This window comes from Podarcis raffonei, chromosome 5 (assembly GCF_027172205.1).
Source record: "Podarcis raffonei isolate rPodRaf1 chromosome 5, rPodRaf1.pri, whole genome shotgun sequence".
Lineage (NCBI taxonomy): Eukaryota > Metazoa > Chordata > Lepidosauria > Squamata > Lacertidae > Podarcis > Podarcis raffonei.
The window spans coordinates 55,932,349-55,954,497 of NC_070606.1; the positions used below are offsets into that span (position 1 = coordinate 55,932,349).

Below are 22,149 nucleotides of genomic sequence, written 5' to 3' on the forward strand. Positions count from 1 at the left end.
GAGGTTGGATGGCCATCTGTCATGGATGCTTGTTTAGATTCCTGCATTTTAGGGGTCGGACTAGATGAGCCTTGGAGTCCCTTCCAACTCTATGATTCTATGATACTATGTACCAAGGTACACTTCAGTGTGGAATTCATTCCACAGACATGGAAACACCACCCTAAACAGTCTTCCATGGGCCCCTATGTTTTATTCAACACAGGGACCATCAAATTCTAGCCCTAGGAATCACCCCATTAAGTCTTTTATATGGATTATCGTCACAGGGATAAGTCATCAGATGATACCATTTCCAGTGGTCTCTTCATGATTCATGTGACGTGTGCTCTGGCTCTAGCTTTACAGATGAGCTTAGCTTTTAATCCAGACATCTCACCACAATCGTACCTCCAAGACTCTGCTGGACTGCATTGAGTGGCAAGAAATTCCAAATATTATAGGAAACACCACGGAAGCAAAAAGAAAAAAGAAAAAAAAAGCATAGCTTGGGAGAAAGAAAGGAAACCCTCTGTTGGGAGGACCAATCTGATGCTTACATCAGCAGGGATATGGCCTTTTCATGATTTACACCTAGGGTAATAAAAATCACAAGCAATTATCAAACCTTCATTACCATTTGTGAAGCTCTCTAGTGAGGAATGAAGTTCAGGAGCCCCTTTTTCATTTATTTTGATGAACTTTGCATATAAGAAAACTTGCCTACACTGAATCCTGGAGATTATTACAGCGTTTTTCCCCCTCCGACACCACCTTTTATTTCATATTTGATGAATGGCATCCAATTATTTCTCCTGCACTCATCCATCATACTTAGCCCAGAATTAGCTGGGTTTGTCTTTTTTACTCCCCCTTTACTTAATGATGGGCTCGTTAATCTGGGGGGGGGGTCCCCTTCCCTTGGCTTTATATTTTATGAGTTTAATTAGGAAGCTGGCCAATTGAAATGATTCCATTGGACAAATGTGTTTATCATTAAATGTACCTGTCTTCTCTGCTTGATGTTCTGACTTCACTTTTCCAAGACTGGTCCCACCTCTTTGCATTATTTCATACCTGCACTGCATTTCAAATGTAACAAATGAATAAAACTTTCTAACAAAATGCTAATCTAGCATGATATACGTGTCTCCTTTAACATTATTTTAATAGATTCCAAATATTTCTAGTGTGAACATAAGAAGATCCCTGCCGGATCAGACCTATGGGCATATAATCCAGGATCCTGTTCTCACAATGGCCAATCAGATGGCTGTGGGAGGACAAGAGCACAACGGCACTCTGCCTACTTTCAGCTGCTAGCAACTGTATTCAGAGGCATACCACCTCCAAAAATGGAGCTGCTACATAGCCATCGTGGTTAGTAGCCATTGATGGCCCTACCTTCCATGGAATACCTAAATGGACCTTGACTGATTTACATGCTGAAAGACATACTCTGGCTTCATCTCAGACCATATAAATCTTTTGCCTTTTACATGCTGAAAACCAAAGCTTAATTTCAAATAACAATTAATATTAAAATTATAATCAAACCTGATTCATAACAGAGTACAGTGGTACCTCAGGTTACAGACGCTTCAAATTACAGATGCTTCAGGTTACAGACTCCGCTAACCCAGAAATAGTACCTCGGGTTAAGAACTTTGCTTCAGGATGAGAACAGAAATCGTGCGGTGGCGGGAGGCCCCATCAGCTAAAGTGGTACCTCAGGTTAAGAACAGTTTCAGGTTAAGAACGGACCTCCAGAACAAATTAAGTTCTTAACCCGAGGTACCACTGTAGCTGTATTCCTTAGGAATTAAGGTAAAGGTAAAGGACCCCTGGACAGTTAAGTCTAGTCAAAGGCGACTATGGGGTGCAGCACTCATCACGCTCCAGGCCGAGGGAGCCGGCATTTGTCCAAAGACAGCTTTTGTTGGCTGTATCTCAACTTGTTTCCTTTTGGAAACAATGGGAGGGAAAGAAAAGGAGAGGTGTAGATACCTGAGTGAATCTGATCTTACCCCAGTTGGTGTCAGGGACCAGGATGGCATTGGTCCTTGGGATCCCAGCTGTTTCTCAGTCCTCCCCTGGCATACCACCTTTTTGGCCCTACCAGAGTCAGAGCTCTAGTTTGCCCAGGATGTCTGCTTCTACAGCAGTGGCACGGAAGGGGAATCCAACATCAAGTCTCTCTCTCTGCCATCAGGACTTTGCCTCTTACATTGGAGAGGGATATCCAATCTCTCCTATAACCCCAGGACACTCTTCCAGGGTCCAGAAGAGTGCATCCTTAGCAACTTGTCCTCAAAGTTAAACACACTGGTGATTTCATAAAAAGCTGTGCTTGGCAGGGGGTTGGACTCGATGGCCCTTGTGGTCTCTTCCAACTCTATGATTCTATGATTCTTGTTCTGTTGATTAATTGTGATAGACATGCCTGCTCTTTGAGTCAGGAGCCCATAGTAACCCCAAACAGATAAGGTTCCCAAACGTAGCTATCACTGCAAGTTGAGACCTTGTGGCATCACATTTGTCTAACCATGGTATCTCATCATTTTGCTAATTAGGTAAAATGCTTGACTTCTCCCACCACCCTCCCAGCCATGACTGCTTCCCAAAACAATTGTGCAGGCCACATATAAAAAACTGAAGTTGAACATCCACAACAACACCCTTCAAGCTTTCTCTCCAAAGTAAAAATTCTTATGATACCGACAGCTGCTTATATTTAATCATCTTTATGAAGAGTTACAGGAGAAAAACATTTTAGTCTTTTTAGGTGAGTATTATATTCCCTTGTGCAGATGTTTTTTGATGCACCAGACAAAAATGGGATGAGGGAAGGGAAGGAGAAAAAAGTGAGATTTTAAACGAAATGGCACAATAAAAGGCCCCCAGAAGCAAAAGAAGGAGAGTAATGTTAATCAATTTTTGCCAACAGATGTTTTGCTTCAAGTTCCAAATCCAATAATACTTGGCTCAGTGTAGATGAAACAGTGACAGGAACTGGGGAATGCACAGTCTCAAATAAGAAAACACTTGATTGAACATTGCTCTTATATCTTCACTGTGCTGTTGTTTTTAAAATAAGCATCTGTGTTGCATGGTCTCTAGTCTCCTTGGGTTTTTCTTTTTGTGGGAGCAATCCATTTCCCCTCTTCCTTTACATTTCTTAAGACTGATAATAAGTAGATCAACACTGTCAGGCATTATTCACCAATAAAACAGCTGCAATCATGTTCATCCCTGAAACGTCTCCATCCTATTAGTTTCATAATAAGCTTTTAATGATTGGTTCAATAGAAGACTCAAGGAACTGACCCCTGTGAACCTGCCAGAGTGTTCTTGTCACCATTGATCACAAAGATAAAAATCAATTGGAGCTAAAGAGGGAGAAGTTAAAAATAAATTGCGTGGATCGATTTCTGTTAAAACCTGATAGCTCCATCTGAAGAGCCAAGGAAAAATATATTTCTATTGCATAATTGCCATGAATATATTTGAATAGATGGCTATGAATAGATGACATGACCTACAATGTTGCCCAGCTCCAATATACATGCATGGTCCCACGAAAGAAAGGATTCCACATTTGTTTTCTGACTAAGGAAGGTAATGGGGAAGCCCTTATTTGTGAAAATGATTCTTTGTACATATCAGAACCCTGTGGACATCTGGATCCAAGCAATGGCATAGTTATATTGGGATAAAAATGTGTAAGGCTGCAATCCTAACCAATCTCCATCCCTATGTGGGGAGTTGAAGAACAATGGAGCCACAATTGCATCTCCAATCTCGCCTGTCATTGCAGCTGCAGCAGAAGCAGGGATAGGACAATGAGGATGGCTACCTGCCCCGGGTCCAGGTTGGTGCAGTGTTTGATTCTGGGTCAGGCCCAATGCCAGCTGGCAATGGTTATGATTGGCTTAGAATCCAAGCTTCCCCAGCCCCTCCAATTACAGGGCTTTCCATTGGTGGACATACTGACAGTGGGCTTCCTACCCAGCTGCAAATTTAGAAGCTGCAAATAGGCCTGCTTAGCTGGGAGAACTAAGCAGAGAGTCTCATCTGTCCTATAGCCTGGCATGGAGGGCAGCAGTTGCTCTGTAAACCAGTAAATATGGACCTTCCTGGAAATCTGTAGACATTATTTTCATTTCTTTTCTAGCTTTCCAAGGAATCGTCACCTATAGGTATCTTGTTCCATACATGGTTCAGGTCAAAGACCATCGGAAGTAGGTGCCAGACTCAAACACAGATGTGACATATGAAATCTGGCTGCAGCTTTGTAGAATTGCGAAAGAAACTCAGAGATTACATAAATACAGTATTGACATATTTTGCCAATACTCGTCTTTAGCTAAATGCTTTAGAAAATATTTTTTCTTAAACCAAACTTTATGTAGGACTGAATTCTTATTGTAAGAATTCTTGTTGTTGTAAGACCCACATGCACTAATGACCAATAAATATTGAGTCAACAGTCTATCACAGTGGTCTTTTTAACAAAAGGTAGCAGTAAAATTAGTCAGCATGATCAGATGATTTTTTTTCCTTTTAATTGTCTTCTCAGACATTGGGGGAAGATACTTTATCTTTATGAATATTAAAGGGGACAGCAGAACCCAATTCTCTGCACGCATCACCTCTGCAGAGGATGTAGCCAAAATCCAGAAAGGTTTTGGACTTTCTTGTTGAAAGAACTCTAGCTAAGAGTCTCATTTTACCAACAAACACCCTTTCTGTTGATTTTTTTAAAAATAAAATAAAATCTAGGCTTCTCCTAGCTCACAAGTGATACTTAAAAAATTAGGCAGCATCAAGACCAATACTTAAAGAACCATTATGATAACGTATTCTGGTCTCTCATGCAGCAAGCACCATGGTACCTCATCCTGTAATTTCTCTCATCAAGCTCAAATTGCCACAGACCCTCCCTTCATCAGGAGAAATCAAAGATCCCCTTTCCCTTCCATCACCATTTGGACTCAGTAGCATCATCAGTAAGAACAGACATTACAACTGGAATCTATTAATATTGGTGTAATTTCGACTCTTTTTATTGGTACAGGGTGATTTAATGAAGCCACTGATGAGAAGGGGATGCCCTCAGCTGTCATGGGGGAAAGAGCCACACCAGCCAACTCTATTTGAAGAGGAAAGCTTCTCAATATTCAAGTAGGCATGAAATTGCATAACAAATGGGAGTGATACAGAGGATTTGAGGAAGAAGTGCTGGAAAGGTAGAGAGTGACAGGCAGCATAAACAATCAACAAGGCAGAGACTCTGCACTCCACAGCCCTCATTTACATTTCTTCTTGTGCGCTTCAGAAACCTGAGTAAATATTTCATGCAAGCCAAAGACAAAAAGGGGTGTTTCTGGCCCAGGTCCCTGGATAACGATAATTTATTGCCTCCCCATTACATCTCTCTTTGGTTAATGGTGCAAGGATCTCCCAATTTAAAGCAGAAATGGAGTGCATCCAGATGCTGATGCCAATCCTAACTCTGATGAAGGTTGGAAGAGCTGCATTGAAAGCTCCAAATAGACTCAGACGACAGTGCTCCAGATAGGAACATAAAGCTTAGGGGTCTGGCCAGGCTCACTGGGAAGAATATAGAAGTGCTCAGGTTGCAGACTTTTGTTCTGGTCATCAGTTAAACTGTGAGTGCAATCCTATAAAGAAGTATAGAAGCAATCTACACTTCTGTCTACTCAGATGTAAGTCCACTGACTTCCACAGGGATGTGGACAGTGGGTTGCAGTCTCATATCCATAATCTTTCACCCAAAGCTAATTGCATAAAATCAAAAGGGGTTATATTTCCATTTTATTATTGGGTTAATTATAAGGCACTCAGTGTATGGAAATTTAGGCACTCTCCCTTTTTATACTTTCTGTGATCCATCTCCCACTTCATTTAATGTTTCAATGTTTTAATGTTGTATTTTAATTTTGTTTTTAAGTTGTAATCATTCCACTTGTTTTTATTATTGCTTGTAAGCCGCTCTGAGCCCAGCCTTGGCTGGGGAGGGCGGGGTATAAATAAAAATTATTATTATTATTATTATTATTATTATTATTATTTCGGTAAGTCATTTCACCTGAGCTGGTCAGACAATCTGAGGGACTGCACAGCTTCCTTGCTCCCAAAACTTGTGATTAGCTCAATGGATTGTATTCAGATTAAGTTAGCTGAACCTGGGTCTCATTGAAATCGGTGGGAAAAGATAGGCATGCCTTAAATCTCACTGGATTCAGTGGGAACCTGCAGAAAACATAGTCAGATCCAAGGCTGAGAATTATTGAGCAATTGTCCATCACTGTTGTATATTTGCTTGGCCTCTTTCATAGGGGATGCACAGATGATCATTTCCACAGAGTAGCAGGAAACTACTCGGGCCCTAAAGAAGGCAGACTATCCTCCACCAGGGCCAGGGCTTTTTCAGTGATGGCTCCAACCTGATGGAATGCTCTGTCCCACAAGACTAGGGCCCTGCAGGACTTGATCTCCTTCCGCAGGGCCTGTACAACAGAGCAATTCCGCCTGGCCTTCAATTTGAATTACCGTAGCCTGATCCTCCATTCCCTTTCCCCTTTCCTTGTCTATGAAGAAACCCTTCTGGGACCCCAAATTTAAACTCTTCCCTGGTCTCCTTGCTGGGCCTAGTAGGACCACCTTGGCCAGTTAGCCCTGGTGATCATTTGATGTTTACTGGCTAGGGTTCCCCCCCTCCAAGACCCCTGAATTTTTGAATTTTATTGACATTGATGCTGCATTTATGTTGTATTTTATGCTGTTTTTATGCTGTTTTTAAGTTGCATTTTAATCAATGTTTTATATCTGCTATTAGCCATCCTGAGCCCAGTTTTTAGAAGGGGAAGGGTGGGGTATAAATAAAAATGTATTATTATATTAATTATTATTTTCCTCTTCCTACTACATACTTGTAATAAGGAGAAAGAGAGCCTTACTTTGCACAGGCCAACCTTGCTGAAGGAAGAGAAAGTCTATGAATTTAACTAACCCTCAACACAACAGAAGAATGTTATTATAGCGTTAGAGGCAGGCAGTGGTTTTTTCAAGATGTTGTTGCACCATGTTAAAGAGCTACACACCTGGATGTGAAAACCCTACCTTTTCACATATGGAAAAGAAAACTATGAAAAGCGTTTCAAAATGTGGGCTTATAAAGTGGGATGTGGGTGGATGTGAGTGTGGACATATTCATTGTCACGGACGCTACCAGGTAGATGTCTGCAAGTGTCACTCCAAAACATATGCACATCTATCACAGCCGCTCTTGTCATTTTGATTGTTACAGAGCACCTCTTGAAGTGCTGCAGAACCCTGTGAAAAGAGTTTTGAATAAAAACCAAGGCAGGAATGTCTCCATGGGCAACAATAGCTCTTTAACAGCATTTCTAAGTTTCTAAACACTGCCACCTGTACATAGCTATAGTGCACCTTCATCTCTCCTGAGCTCAACTTGAGTTTCCCATACAGCCACAGTATATTAAGAGAATTTGGGAACAAGTGGTCTTCTATTTTGGCTGGGGTTGGACTCTTCCCTCATATTCCACTTCCCTGATTTTGTATGCTTATTCCCAAGGTTTTACTCCAGATTCTACCTGGTGTAAATCAACTGTGTCTACACTCTTCCTAGACCATTAGACTACATTTCATGTGGGTGAAGGGGAGTGGTTCTGCACTCCCCAGAGATTTTTGGGGATACAATCAATATCACACACCCACACACCCCATTGCCAGGACTGCCTATTTCTTTCTGTTTTCAAATGGGCAGATTGTGGGATAATGCAGAATCAATCTGCAACGAGCTTTTGTTTTCAGAATGAAACAAGTTCTTCAAGAAGCACTTTTCAGGGGCCAAAAAATATGCAATAAACCTAGATTGTATGTGTAGTATGCAGAAAAAAACAAGTGCATAGTCTCAATTGAATCTGGAATTAAATGTGGTGTGTACACAGAAAGATCCTCTCAGAAACTTAGGGAGTCCCTAATCTGCTTCAAGATGCCTTATTAATAGTATGATCTGACACAGAAACATGAGAACCTTCACAAATCACCTCAATTTGCCACCTAATTTAGGGTAAACACAGAGCCGATTAATGCACACACGCACACACTTTCATAAAGTGATCATTCTCACACCTGTGAGATCTTCATATGTCCCTCAATCTTACTTATTTATCTGATGTTTATTTAATGTTCCAAATAATAAACATAAAAATGTTCTGTACCATTAATTTCAAATGATAGACAGAGATAAGTACCTCTAAGACACCTCATTTAATCTGTTGGCTTTTTTAAACTTAGAGTAATTAGCAACAATTAATTCCAGCCCCAAGTGTTCTGTTTCCAGTAGATGCCAATTGCAGGCAGATGAATGATCAGCCCACACAGAGCCTCTCATCACTGGTACAAACCAACTGGCATTCTTTGCATGACTTCAGAAGCAAAACTGGGAGCTCTCTTTTCACATTCACTAGCCCTGAAGTTTGAGGGAAAGCCTGGGTATTTCTAAGTCCAACTCTGATCTGAATATGACACCACCTTCATCTCTTTAGCAGTGTGACAGTTACAGAAAAAATAGCTTTCAGCTCTGTCGCTGTTTCTGTTCTTAGTCCTCAGAACCTCAACAACAAACCCATCAACAAAAGCTAAATTCTCCTTTATAAGCACTGAAATACAGAAAACAAAAAGCCAAACCCCTTAGTTGTACTGTCAGACCTCCCTACGTTCTATGTTTTCAAGTGACTGATCTACTTTTGCTTTCAAATATGACTTACTCTTTAACTCATTGTTGTGGCTCGAGGACCCGACCCCCGCTATGTGAAATAAACACACAAGGACACGTGATATAAGGTTAATGGGCAAGAAAAGGCCACAACTTTATTGATTACAGCAGTGAAAAGGTATTGGCTTAGGCATTGGATGACTATAGGAGGTGGGTTTATTCAACAGTAGGTGGAGCCTGTTGATGCTAATCCAACTATAGGCTCACCCCTGATGTCACCGAGGGTCGTGCCATGGCCTCCCGCCAAGCAGGCATTGGACGGAATACACGACCGCCAGATTCCTTTAACGGAATAACCCACGGTAGATAGCATAGGCGATGGCCACACCTAGCCCTTGACACACATGAATCCAATGCCTAACCTACCCACCAATACCACAAAAGTTGTGACGATTGCTACGAGGTAGGCGAAAAAACCAAAAAGCCTAATGTCAAATGGAAAAATTCCTACCAGGCCCCCCAGACAACCGGGGCGACCAACCTAAGGTCCATAGCAAGGCCAAAAAACCTAGACCCTGAGCTAAATGGGAGTGGAGGGTGGGTGACTCGCTGCGGGACGACGACGACTGAGGAGGAGGCGGAGCTGGAGCCGCAGCATTAAGCTGCTAAACACGCCCCCCGGAGACACCTGGTTGGCTGCCTCCGGTGGGCGTGGGCGCCAGCCAGGTGAGGAGGGGCGGGGGCTAAGGCCCCCAGCCAGGGGCGGAGCTCGGGCTCCTGCCCACAACCACTCCCCTCTCTTCCAGGGAGGAGAGTCTTTCCAGCCACATGCTATATCCAAAGGTGCTACTTTTAAAATCCTCTAACTATTCGACACTGCTGCCTTCAGCTCTGCTGACTCTAATTAATGGTAAAGAACTTCTGTCTGCCCAGCACTCTTGACTCTCTTGCACACGGTTCATGCCAATAGCACACAGATTCTCATATCTTAGACTCCTGCTTTCCACTAGTCATTCCTTTCCTTGACCCCTTTCTCTTCTTCAGTTAGATGCATCTTTCACCTACACCTCTCTCAAGTTCCTGTATTTCATTATTGGACCTACTTCTCCCTTTCTTTAATCTATCTGCTTCTAGAATCCCTGCTACTTAGCTTTCTTTTCAAAAGAAACTTCTTCCCATCCAGCTGCCAGTCCCTCATCATTCCCTACCCAGCTCTTTCTGAATCACAGGCAGCTCTTCCCCTTCCCTCACAGAAACACCCCGTGGCTGACAACTTCATTATTGGATCAGCTGAACTTTCATAGACTACAAGCAAAACAATTGATATTAGAAAATTAACCCTAAAACCCTTTAGTTCATTGCTGTGCCATCTTGCCAGCTATTAAGAACTGATGTAGACAAATTGCTAAGTTTTCCTACCCAAAACTTAAAAAGAAAAAGGTTTATGGAGCAACAACTATTGACAGAGCACTATCCTGGAAGGCATAAATTCAGACGTCTCTCTCAGTGCTCTTATTTCCCCAATATTCTGGCTAATTATTTCCCAACAAATTCTGACTTTTGCAGCCACCAAGTAGAACTAGGTTGCCTAAAGGATCCATCCAACAAGTATCAGAACATACCCACCATAAACTTACTGACTATATATATATATATATATATATATATATATATATATATATACACACATTTATGAGACTGCTTAATAAAAACTATAATCTGTGTGCTTACTGATCCAGCTATGCAAAGTATCTGATCCAAAGAATGAAGAGTCTATTGCCCAATCAAGACTTAGTGAATTTCAAATCTCAAAAATCAGTGTTCATTCCATATTTTAGCAACTGTTACTTTACAATGGGTCATAGAATCATAGAGTTGGAAGGGACCCTGAGAATCATCTAGTTCAACCCCTGCAATGCAGGAATATGCAACTATCCCATGCGGGGATCAAACTTGCAACCTTGACATTACCAGCACCCAACAATGAAGGACCAGTAGAGACAAAACAGGAACTTGTGGAAGAAAAATTGAGATGGATAAACCTATGAAAGGAGTGAAGAGCTGAATAATAAAGCAATGCATACATATGAACTGGAATTTTCAAGAAAAAGTGATGCCAAGACAGACCAACAGATGCACAAAGAAACAGGATTAAAAGTCATTAGAGTGACAGAGAGAAAAGCAAAGATCACAGAAAAGAAGAACTGAATACAAAGGTGACAGGCCTATATTCTAAGTGGAATAAAGGAATGTAACGAGCTACATTTCTAAACTGTCAGTCAAATTAATAACAGCATCTACAGTCTGAATTTCCTTAGGTTCTTCCATTTGAAGGTCTAAAAAAATTCAATTTACAATGGCAAGTGAATTTCATTATAATCAGGGTGCAAACTTTTACCATTAGTGCCTGGCAGGTAAAAGGTAAAACTGTTTTCCTTGAAGTAGAATGAATTGATGCAAATTACAATTCAATGGTTTACAAAAAGAAAAAAACCTTCAGCATAAATATCTGGCGGAATCAGGCATAGAGGGTAGATGCAGATTAACATTTAAAGGTCCCGAAAGACATCCCTGCCCTTAGACCAATATCAAACATAAAATCTGTAAAACCATTTCCATGTTTGCATATTTTCTGTTCAACTAAGTTTTTTCCAAAAAAATAGTGCTTGGCATGGAAAACAAAACTCACAAAGGAGTTGATATTGTGCATGCAGCTTCAGCGTGATCTGCAAATTTGGATTCTACAAACCCATACCTGAATGAAAATGTACTCATCCTGGACGACGAGAGAGCTTGTGTCAATAGAGTGCAAAAAAGGTCCGCTTTTGGTAGTCTCTGAACATTCTTGAATCCTACAGGTTATATAATGGGCATCTGTAATGGGAATAAGAAGAATGTATGTTAAAATATTTTCTGATAGTTTTTTTATGAGTTGATGTTAAGCAAACACTCAGACCAGAGAATCTGACTCATCTTTCACCATCGACAGCCTTGAGTTCAAAACCTTATATGCACAGCCCAGGAATCCTCCCTGCTGAACTATGAGCATTATTTGGAAAACAAAGACGTTTCCCAATATATTCCTTTGCCTACATTCCCTGGAATGTAGATTCTTGTAGCCTGCTATCCTAGATCCCTATCAACTATGGCTTTCCTACGACCCCCTATTACTTGCTTTCTGGGCTACTATTCCTGTTCCAGATACATATAAAACAGTTCCAGTCTACCTGTCCAGCATCTTTCATCATACTCCTGGACTTCATGCTGCCATTATAATCAACCTACATGAACTGGTTCCTTTGCCACATTTTTCTTATACTCCACAAGGCCTCGGGTATATTTGTTACTAAAAATGCATGATAGGAAACAGTTCAAGAAATGATTAATAAATGGCCTCAGCATTGCTTACACCTAAGCAATATGTAAATACCTGGGCCATGTCCATGTAAATGTCCTGGTCCATGAAGGCAGCCCTATTTAGGGAAGCTTTTAATGTTTGATGCATTACTGTATTTTAATATTTTGTTGGAAGCTGTCCAGAGTGGCTGGGGAAGCCCAGCCAGATGGGCGGGGTATAAATAAATAAATTATTATTCAAAGTCCATCCTTCTTAGCTGTATGAAAAGTCTCAACTATGACAAAAGCAGCAGTAGCTTTCTTTTTGAATGAAAACCTATCTCCTCTTCTGGTAAGTTGGATTCATGTCTTGGATTCATGGATTCATGTATCTATTCAAATCTTAGACAAAACTGGCAAGCTCTGGACTGGTCAGTATCAATATGTGGTGATCGTTCACTAACCATTTCCTATGCCCTGCATTTTGCCACACAGCCTTTCATTTTATCCAACAAGGTAGATAATTGGCGACTACTGTGTACCAAAGCAAAAGGTGCACAATAAGCAGGAATGAAAAATAGAGAAGGCAAACAGATGCAAATAAAGTACATGTGTTGACATGACAACCAACTGCTGCCTATTGGGAAATGTGTCATTTTGAATGCATTACACCAATAATTAAATGTATACAAAAAGGTCACCTGCTTGATATTCACAGGGAGATAAAAGAGGTTCTCTTTAATCTGCCTTTATTTGTGACTTTGCTTCTTAGTCTGTCTTATTTATTTTACGAAAGAGTGTGTGTGGAACATAGAAACAAAGCATCTTCAACCCTAGATGAGTTTAGATATAAAACGTAGGTTCAATTTTGGTTCTGTTTTGTGGCACAGATATTACAACATGTAGGATCCCCGAAAATTAAACAAAAATTCTTACGAAAATTAAGGAATAAAACTAACTTCATCTAATAAATAGCCACATTGTAGAAGGATGCTTTTAGAAAACATAGTGACAAAGTGAAAAGAGATAATGCATTCAGGGCTCAACTAATGAACTACAGTACATGTTTTTTCAACATGAGGAAAAGCTCATGGAAAAATACGAAGTGTTGTATTAAATGTAACACACAGCTAAATCCAGTCTCCTCCCCATTCATGCCCCCTATATCTGTTCTGGCAATTTCCCTGTCCAAAGTAGATTTGGGGATGGCCTAGAGTACACAGGGGGACAGATGAGCAGGAGGAAATTTCTTTGCATTCGCTCTAACCCTTATACTACTGCCAATATTTTGTTGATTACCACCCCAAGAGTGGGAGTGGTCTTATCCCAGTGCGTAGAAATCCAGGAATGGCAAATCAGATATGTTTAATATAGCTATGCTGAAACAGTTTTTAGAGTTAAGAGAGAAAAGAAGACTGATCCTTGGGAAATCTGGAACTTTCATACTACTGGAACACTTAATACCACAGAAAAATTAATGTTCAGGAAAATAACAAAATACATTGAGCATGCAAGATGTCTGACAGAATTTGAAAACCACTAAACTGAGTTGAAATGATTATGCAGTAAGTGGCAAGTGTCTGGATTCTCCATCTAATATATTTGTTAACAGAGGATGCTGTTGTTGTTGTTTAGTCGTGTCCGACTCTTCGTGACCCCATGGACCAGAGCACGCCAGGCATTCCACTGCCTCCCGCAGTTTGGTCAGAATCATGTTGGTAGCCTCGAGAACACTGTCCAACCATCTCGTCCTCTGTTGTCCCCTTCTTCTTGTGCCCTCAATCTTTCCCAACACCAGGGTCTTTTCCAGGGAGTCTTCTGTTCTCATGAGGTGGCCAAAGTATTGGAGCCTCAGCTTCAGGATCTGTCCTTCCAGTGAGCACTCAGAGCTGATTTCCTTAAGAATGGATAGGTTTTATCTTCTTGCAGTCCATGGGACTCTCAAGAGTCTCCTCCAGCACCATAATTCAAAAGCACCCATTCTTCGGCAATCAGCCTTCTTTATGGTCCAGTTCTCACTTCCCTACATCACTACTGGGAAGACCATCACTTTAACTATACAGACATTTGTTGGCAAGGTGATATCTCTGCTTTTTAAAATGCTGTCTAGGTTTGTCATTGCTTTTCTCCCAAGAAGCAGGTGTCTTTTAATTTTGTGACTGCTGTCACCACCTGCAGTGATCATGGAGCCCAAGAAAGTAAAATCTCTCACTGCCTCCATTTCTTCCCCTTCTATTTGCCAGGAGGTGATGGGCCCAGTGGCCATGATCTTCGTTTTTTTGATGTTGAGCTTCAGACCATATTTTGTGCTCTCCTCTTTCACCCTCATTAAGAGGTTCTTTAATTCCTCCTCACTTTCTGCCATCAAGGTTGTGTCATCTGCATATCTGAGGTAGTTGATATTTCTTCCGGCAATCTTAATTCCGGCTTGGGATTCATCCAGTCCAGCCTTTCACATGATTAATTTGAAAGAGGATACAAGACTATTTCAACCAGGGACACCTTATTTTTGGAATGTTGATAATTTTCACAGAGTCTAATATTAGAACTATACTAGTTTATCATCACCAAATCCTTTCTCCCTCTTCCTTATCATCCCAGCATTGTGATGAATGGCTGTACTCTTGGTTTGATCAACTTAACCTGAGGAGATCAGGTTATATCTACAGTCTACAAAACTCCTCCCTCCCTCCCTCTCTCAAACAATCTGTAGGATTGTATGTCAGTATATTCAGTTTCCTGGCGAAAAGCCATTCCACAAAGTTCTCATTTATGAATTCTTCGCCATGAACTGCAGATTAAGTCATCCCCTTGCTGCAGTTGCCTGTAGTTAAAATTTTAACTGCTTAGTCTTCTGAGTTTATAAAGTCCCAATTGAGGATTGCACCTTACATTTGGGGAACACATGAGTTTTGATGCAGGCTCCTTCACCTCAGGACCACTGGCCAAGGCAAGTTTTCAGGCAAGTGAGAAAATGCACAGAATCAAAGGTGCTAACAAGATCATTCTAACCTTTTTAACCCTTTTGATTGCTCTTGAACTTGAGTAGGGGATGCTACTCTTTCCTATACAGCATGTAAGGTTGAAGCAAGGATAATCTAGTAGCTGTGTGTCCTGTTGGGGGTTCCACAATGCAATCATTGATTCAAAGGCCACATGGGATGTAAACACACATTTTGTGATGGGCAAATAAACTCCTCTCAGCTTGAATTGGAATCAAGTTGGCAACTGGAGCATAATTGGACAAAAAAATTTTTGCAGGGGGGTGGAGGTTGGATTTCAAGCATTCTTGACTTGTACATTTTCAGTGACAACATTCATATTCTCGTGATACTTTTCTAAGCCATATTCATGTTGCTATAATTCCACTTGGTAAATGCACTGTGGGAATGGGGGAAAGCAATGTGTTGCCTATTGCCCACAGCTTGTTCGTTCAGCACCAAGCTGTGAGACTTCTCTCTTCACCCCATGAACAAGCAAAGGCAGCAGGGCAGCAACCACTGAACAAAACACACAAGATCCTTTTCTCGTGCAAAGTGAAAGGAGCTTTGAACACTTCCTTCCCACATACAGGCTCTCCCCCCACAAACACTCCCCCCTTTTATCTAGACTACGGTGTGGTCCAAAGGAACATGATGCCAAGTCGTAGCAGATCTTGCCAGGCTACAGTGCATGCACAGCCTTGGAACCACATACCCTCCTCCTTGAGTTCCATGAAGGAAGAAAAGAGAGGTATGAATGTAAGAAAATAAGACAAAAATCAATTGCCCAACTGACCTCCCCACACCCCAAACCAGGCTGTAAATGAATAATGCATTTCTAATTATTATGATGCCAAGTGTATGTGTTTTTTTCCTGTGAATGATGTTCCCATCTTTAAAACATCTAGTCCAGCCTTCCCCAACCTAGTGCCCTTCTGATTTGTCCCACGCTAAGGGGTTAGTAACCAATGCCAGAGTATAGGTATTATCAGTGGTTGTTGGCTGCAAGAATGACAAATGCAGGCTGAGCAAGCACATAATTATCCTATTTTCAGTCTAAATTACAAGCACAGGAATAATTCCCAGGCTAGAAAACTCACTCCTCTGATTTCACTGAGGCATTACAAGCTGGGGGAATTTTTTTTTCCAGCCTATTGTGTTGAACTGAAGAGGCATTGCACTATACACATCTGTTCTTAAAAAGTTATCCTTTTGAGGTGAAAAGCTGAAGGCAGAGTTCAATTGTCAAACTTTAATTTGAGTTGGGTCTGAACAGGCTATCAGCCCAGGAATCATCATTTAATGCCACAACTCAGGGCATCTTCCTAACATGCAAGAATCTGAAGGGTGTGTGTGTGTGTGTGTGTGTGTGTGTGTGTGTGTGTGTTGTAAGCATGGTGTTTATCCACACAAACAGAAAAATTATTGCTCCAAATTATTCATATGAATTCAAATTCAAAGTACCTTTCAAGAAACATGCTTAAAGGCAACCATTTCAATTTTATGCTTTGTATGAAAATATACAAAGCTTCTGCTAGAGATCTTGACGGACAAAAGGAATTCACTAACTGCATATCATCTGTTCAAGTATTTGGCTCCTTATTTCTGCTGAAACAAAACTGATCCAGCTAGTCATCTGGAATTGAAACTTCTTATTTAAGAAATGTCTGCCACCGTAGTATCACACACCAGTTCAAGGAAACTCTCAGTTGTCTCTAAAACATTTCACAATCAGCTATTGGGTGGTGGGGGAGAGAAGAATATACTCCAAAACAGGGAGATCACAAGGTTGTTTACTAGCAATACTGTGTGTCATGTGCATCAAAAATTCCTTCAACCTGGGATGCTGTCCTTGCAGTGTTGTAATTGAAAGGATGGGAAGCTTTGCACACTCTAGGAAGATCTCACAGACACTGTAGCCCAAGGGGCTGAGGCTTACAAGAGTGTGTGTAGAGAAGTATTTGGACCCTGTGTTCCTAATCATTTCTCGGGAGAACAGCAGTGTCTGAATATAAAATTGAGCTAGGAGGAAATGAGTGGAGTGGAAGTGAGGGGAATTATGAGTGTGCCAAGCATAATATGAAATTGTTTTATAGGTGTTTTTAATTGTTAAATTGTTTTGAAATATTTCCTAGGAATCTATTAATAAATGGAATGGAATCAATTGATCAGTCAATCTGAATTGAGAGGGGATGAAGATTTGCAAACCCTAACTGCACCAGAAGTCTCATTTAGTTATCCAGCTATGTCAGTTGTCCATTTTCAACAGTTGCCCTCCTATAGCCATAAACCCTAAACTACAAGAAGAAAGCAAGAATTCATGCATTCATTGTAACAGGTGGGGTGGCATTCTGGTGTGAGCTTTGTAAATCTCTAAATCCTGGCAGAACAAACTTTCAAAGAGAGTCATATGTATAGATGAAAAGTCATTATGGAAGCGTAAAGATAAAATCAGAGGTTCTCACAGATTTGATCAGTTAGAGGCCTCACACTGGTTAGGGAAAAATTTAGCACAAGCTTCACTGACATTTAGAAGTGAATGCAATTTTATGTTTTGGGTTTGAATTTTTAATGTTTATGTGCCATTAAAAATGAAAATTACATTTCAGGATGTTGAACAGCAAAACAAAGCATCTTTCTGAGGTGTTTTGTGGAGGGAGTTCTCCATATGGAGAATCATTTTCACAGATGCAACTGTAGTTCTTCTGCCCATTACAATACTCCAGACACAACAGATCTAACTCATGGATTTTTTAAACAATGATAGTACTGAAGTATTGAGAATAATTCAAACTGATTTAACATGTTTAAACCAGACCACACTTTCAATTACAATATTGGGATAAATAACCACTTTTATGGGTGAGTGCTTTTTCTTCCTGCTGACTGAAAAAATCAAAGTCAATTGATCAATAACAGAGAAAACCCCTAAGTCCTTGAGAATACAAGGATTTTCCCAAAGCATGAAATGGCAAATACCACTTCCTAGGCTAATTACACATGACACTATTTCCTCTTGAGATGGTGAGCAGGCTGGTGCTCACCCCAAACATGAATTTTGTCCTATGAGCAACCAAAAGGCTGGAAAGGATAATACTGGCCTCATTTTTCACTGGCTATCATGGTGGTTGTGACTCAGCTTCTATGCTGTTGTGCAGAAAAAAACTTGGCAACTAACATTGTGCTTTACTTGCTGCTGGTCTTTAATACGGCCCTCTGCCACCTGCAATTCCACAAAATGAGCCTTTTGTGGGGGTTGCCTTGGGTGAGGATGATGGGGTAGGTGGTGGAGGAAAGCAGGTTGTGTGAGCAGAATCCAGGAGGAGGTCTCCTCTTTGCAGACTGTGCTTTCTTCAGTCACGCACACAAGAATTCAATTGGGGCACTTGCAGGGTCAACCCCCTCCCCTGTGTGGAATTTATGTCCAATCCTTCATTTCTTCAGAACCACGTGAAACGAAGAAGTCTGTGCAATCATGAGAATCCCCGTTGTTATGTAACTGAAACCTTGCAGGGGTGAGTTTAGAATGGGGGGGGGGAGAGAGGGGGTAGAAAGAGTTCAGTATCTCCAGGTTCTCCTCAGTTCTCAAATTCTCCTCCTGAAGCTGCTTTGCTAAAAATAAAAATATCACCAAGGAACCAATAAGTGTGTTCCAATGGCTTGTGTTGTTGCCATACAAGACGGGAAGCAAATAAGGCCTTTGCTCAAAAACATGGATGGCCAAAACAATACAGAAATCAGTAGTTTCTAGAAATGCCATATTGAAAGGAGCAAGTATTGGTACTCCAGCTATAACTGTATCAGTAGTATAGCCTGGTGGCATATTCTGAAAATGAAGGAAGATGGTGCAGGTAACAGCAGGGAAGGAGGAGACCGGCTCCCTGGCCCAGGAATATAGGTAGATGATAGATAGATGATAGATAGATAGATGATGATGATAGATAGATAGATAGATAGATAGATGATAGATGATAGATAGATGATAGATAGATAGATAGATATAGATAGATAGATAGATGATAGATAGATAGATGATAGATAGATAGATGATAGATGATAGATGATAGATAGATAGATAGATAGATAGATGATAGATAGATAGATAGATAGATGATGATAGATAGATAGATGATAGATAGATAGATATAGATAGATAGATAGATAGATAGATAGATAGATAGATGATAGATAGATAGATGGTAGATAGATGGATATAGACGTAGATAGACAGAGTCAACCCCCGATTTGCATGTGGGTTACGTTTGGGGTCATTGCATGCTTGTGTGAAATAGTGTGGAATTGAAACACCCCATTCTGTCCCCGCCCTGTCCCTGCCCCACACCGTCCCACCCCCATTCCAACCTTATAGTGACATCTTTTGTGAAGTTTCCAGGTCACTTCCAGGTTCAATGTGGGATCACACACATATTGGTCACGCCTAAAATAGGGGTGGCCTATAGATTGTTGGCAGGGAGCTTTATTGGCCATATGTGCATTCACAATATCCCAAGCACAAGTTTTCAGTCCTGCCCAAAGAGTTTTACTCTTGCTTGCTTTCTGAGTTTAGCTGTTGTTTTTCTGCAGGAATGAAACTTGTACTCTTGGTTCCCCTTGGAGTTTAAGGATAGAAACACTCAGCAAATTGAGCCTGGTGACCCACATCTTCCCTATCAATTAGAATGCAAATCAAGAACCCAAAACAACCCAAATGAAAATGCAGTTTCTCCCTCTCTGACTTTATAGACTCGGCGCAGAGACACTCACGTCCATCTGTTGTGCGAGCCTCCATGTGTACAAGGTCAGGCTCCTTGTCCAAACCCGTGACGGACCTGGGAGAGAAGAAGAAGAAGAGAAACAAATCAATCTGAAAGGCAGAATGCTGTAATAGAAAGCAGAGGTCAAGGCAGATAGGAAATGAAGAGGAGAAAAGCAGCTGGCTTCTTCCCATTTGAAACGAGCCACCCTGAGACTTGAATGGATTTAGTGCATGAAACAGCCCCATGAAAGGCAAGGTCCTTGGATTTAATACATAGCCTAGTTCAAAAAGCACAAAGAACAATAATGCCAGAGGCTTTAGATTTAATACCATTTCATCCACCAGGGAGAGGGTCTTACCTAGAACCTGGCATGGGTTTGGCTACTGCTTACTCATTAAGAATAGATCATTCTTTGTTTATATAAAGCCAATTATTAGATTAGCACAGACCCTCCAGAGCTGCTTCTTTCATTCAGCTGTCACAAACTAGTGTGCAAATGTATCATAGGCAGATGTGAATGTGTGTTTGGGGAAGGGCACATGGTTTGCATGCAGTGGAGGTGAACAAGCTGTGTCTTTCAGCAAACCTCCTTCACTATTGCTGAACTATTTATTGCAGGGCTAACCCTACCATTAGGCAGAGTGGGACAATTGCCTTAGGCAGCAAATGCTGGAGAGTGGGGAGCAGTGGTGATTTGTTGAAGGATAACCTTCCCTTCACTCGCTAAGTTAGCCTGCTGCCTTCAGGTACAGTCTTCTCCCATCATCAATTTTGAAGTAAGATTCAGGTGCCAGCACAATTAGCTTCTGTACGTGGAAAAAGGGGAACACCATGTTCTTTGTCTCAAATGGTAAAACACCTTGGGTCATTCCAGATCCATTGAAGAATGGTAATAAGGCAGAATGTTCTTCTAATTGAATTTGCAGCCACCCTGTACTCTTTGACATATAACTCATTGTTCCCACAAAATGCTCCACTTCTGGCCATTATAGATGTGTCAAATTGGCCTTATTAGTTGTGCATCAATTTGGAGCTGGCTTTAGAAAAAAAATACTAATGATACTTATAATGACACAAAAAGGAGAAGTAATGCAAACACTTTATCTAATTATGCCAGAGGGCAATGTTTGTCGGTGGGCATGGGAGTTATTTCCCCTGTATTGTTTTGTGCTCTTTGGTATGCTTCATTTTGTACTAAAACATCAGAATTACTTTTGCTTACATTTGGTGGGGATGGGGCATATGCCCGTCTGTGTGCATTTAAGGTCATGAAACTTGGGACCATTTTAATCATACAATGAGAAAATGAGTTACATTCTACTCCAATGTGCAGCATTCGGGATTTTACAGCTGGCTAAAAGCATGAAGAACATTGTCTGAAGTTTCTCAAAAGGGTTTTTCACATCTATATCAACACACCCACTAGCACTTATAAGGGCTGGGCTCCTTTTCCAGCCCGTTTCAGGCTTTGCCCAAAAGAAGCTCAGGTGAAGGAACCCAAAGGTGGGCAGCATGAATTGTGGTGCTCCATTTCACACAGGGAAAGGAGCTTGCCATGGTGGCAGCTTTGGCAGCCCAGCAGCAGGAGCCAAGCTAACATCCTTCCCAGTTAAAATGTTTCTTTTTAATCTGGATTCTGAGCACTCCTAGATATTTTGGCTGCTGAATTATTGCTTCATGTTGTCTGTTATTTTTGTATCTGTTTTCATTATGCAATACTCTGATCTTATGAAGGAAGTGTGGGATACAAATTATTTTACACAAAATAAGTTCATTCTTTAAACCAAACCTTCACAAGTAAAATCAAGGACACGTCAGGGTTCCCCTTTTACATGTATATCCCTGCCCCTCTCTTCTTTCTAGGAATCAAAGTCAGCTTACCTGTGGTTCCCAGAGCATCTCCCATCTAGGCATTGCCCAGTCCCAGACTATGTACACAACATGCCTTTAAAGTATAGTGGTACCTCGGGTTAAGAACTTAATTCATTCTGGAGGTCCGTTCTTAACCTGAAACTGTTCTTAACCTGAGGTATCACTTTAGCTAATGGGGCCTCCGGCTGCCGCTGCGCCACCGCCACACAATTTCTGTTCTCATCCTGAAGCAAAGTTCTTAATCGAAGGTACTATTTCTGGGTTAGTGGAGTCTGTAACCTGAAGCGTCTGTAACTCGAGGTACCACTGTAAAGTTAACACACATTCTTTGAAGCCGTGTGGCAAATTGTAGCTCTGTAAGGGACGCGGGTGGTGCTGTGGTCTAAACCACTGAGCCGCTTGGGCTTGACGATCAGAAGGTCAGCGGTTTGAATCCCTGTGGCGGGGTGAGCTCCCG

The 22,149-nt window shown here is 41.2% G+C and overlaps 1 protein-coding gene across 1 annotated transcript in view; it reads right to left on the reverse strand.

Moving 5' to 3' along the window:
• SORCS3 (sortilin related VPS10 domain containing receptor 3) overlaps positions 1-22,149 on the reverse strand; it is a 431,276-nt gene that overhangs the window by 102,520 nt on the left and 306,607 nt on the right. Inside the window, exons 6-7 of the mRNA XM_053389270.1 lie at positions 19,828-19,892; positions 11,502-11,620 (exon numbers count right to left, since the gene is read on the reverse strand). Of these exons, the coding sequence (XP_053245245.1) occupies positions 11,502-11,620; positions 19,828-19,892 (184 nt within the window). The remainder of the gene's footprint in view (positions 1-11,501; positions 11,621-19,827; positions 19,893-22,149) is intronic.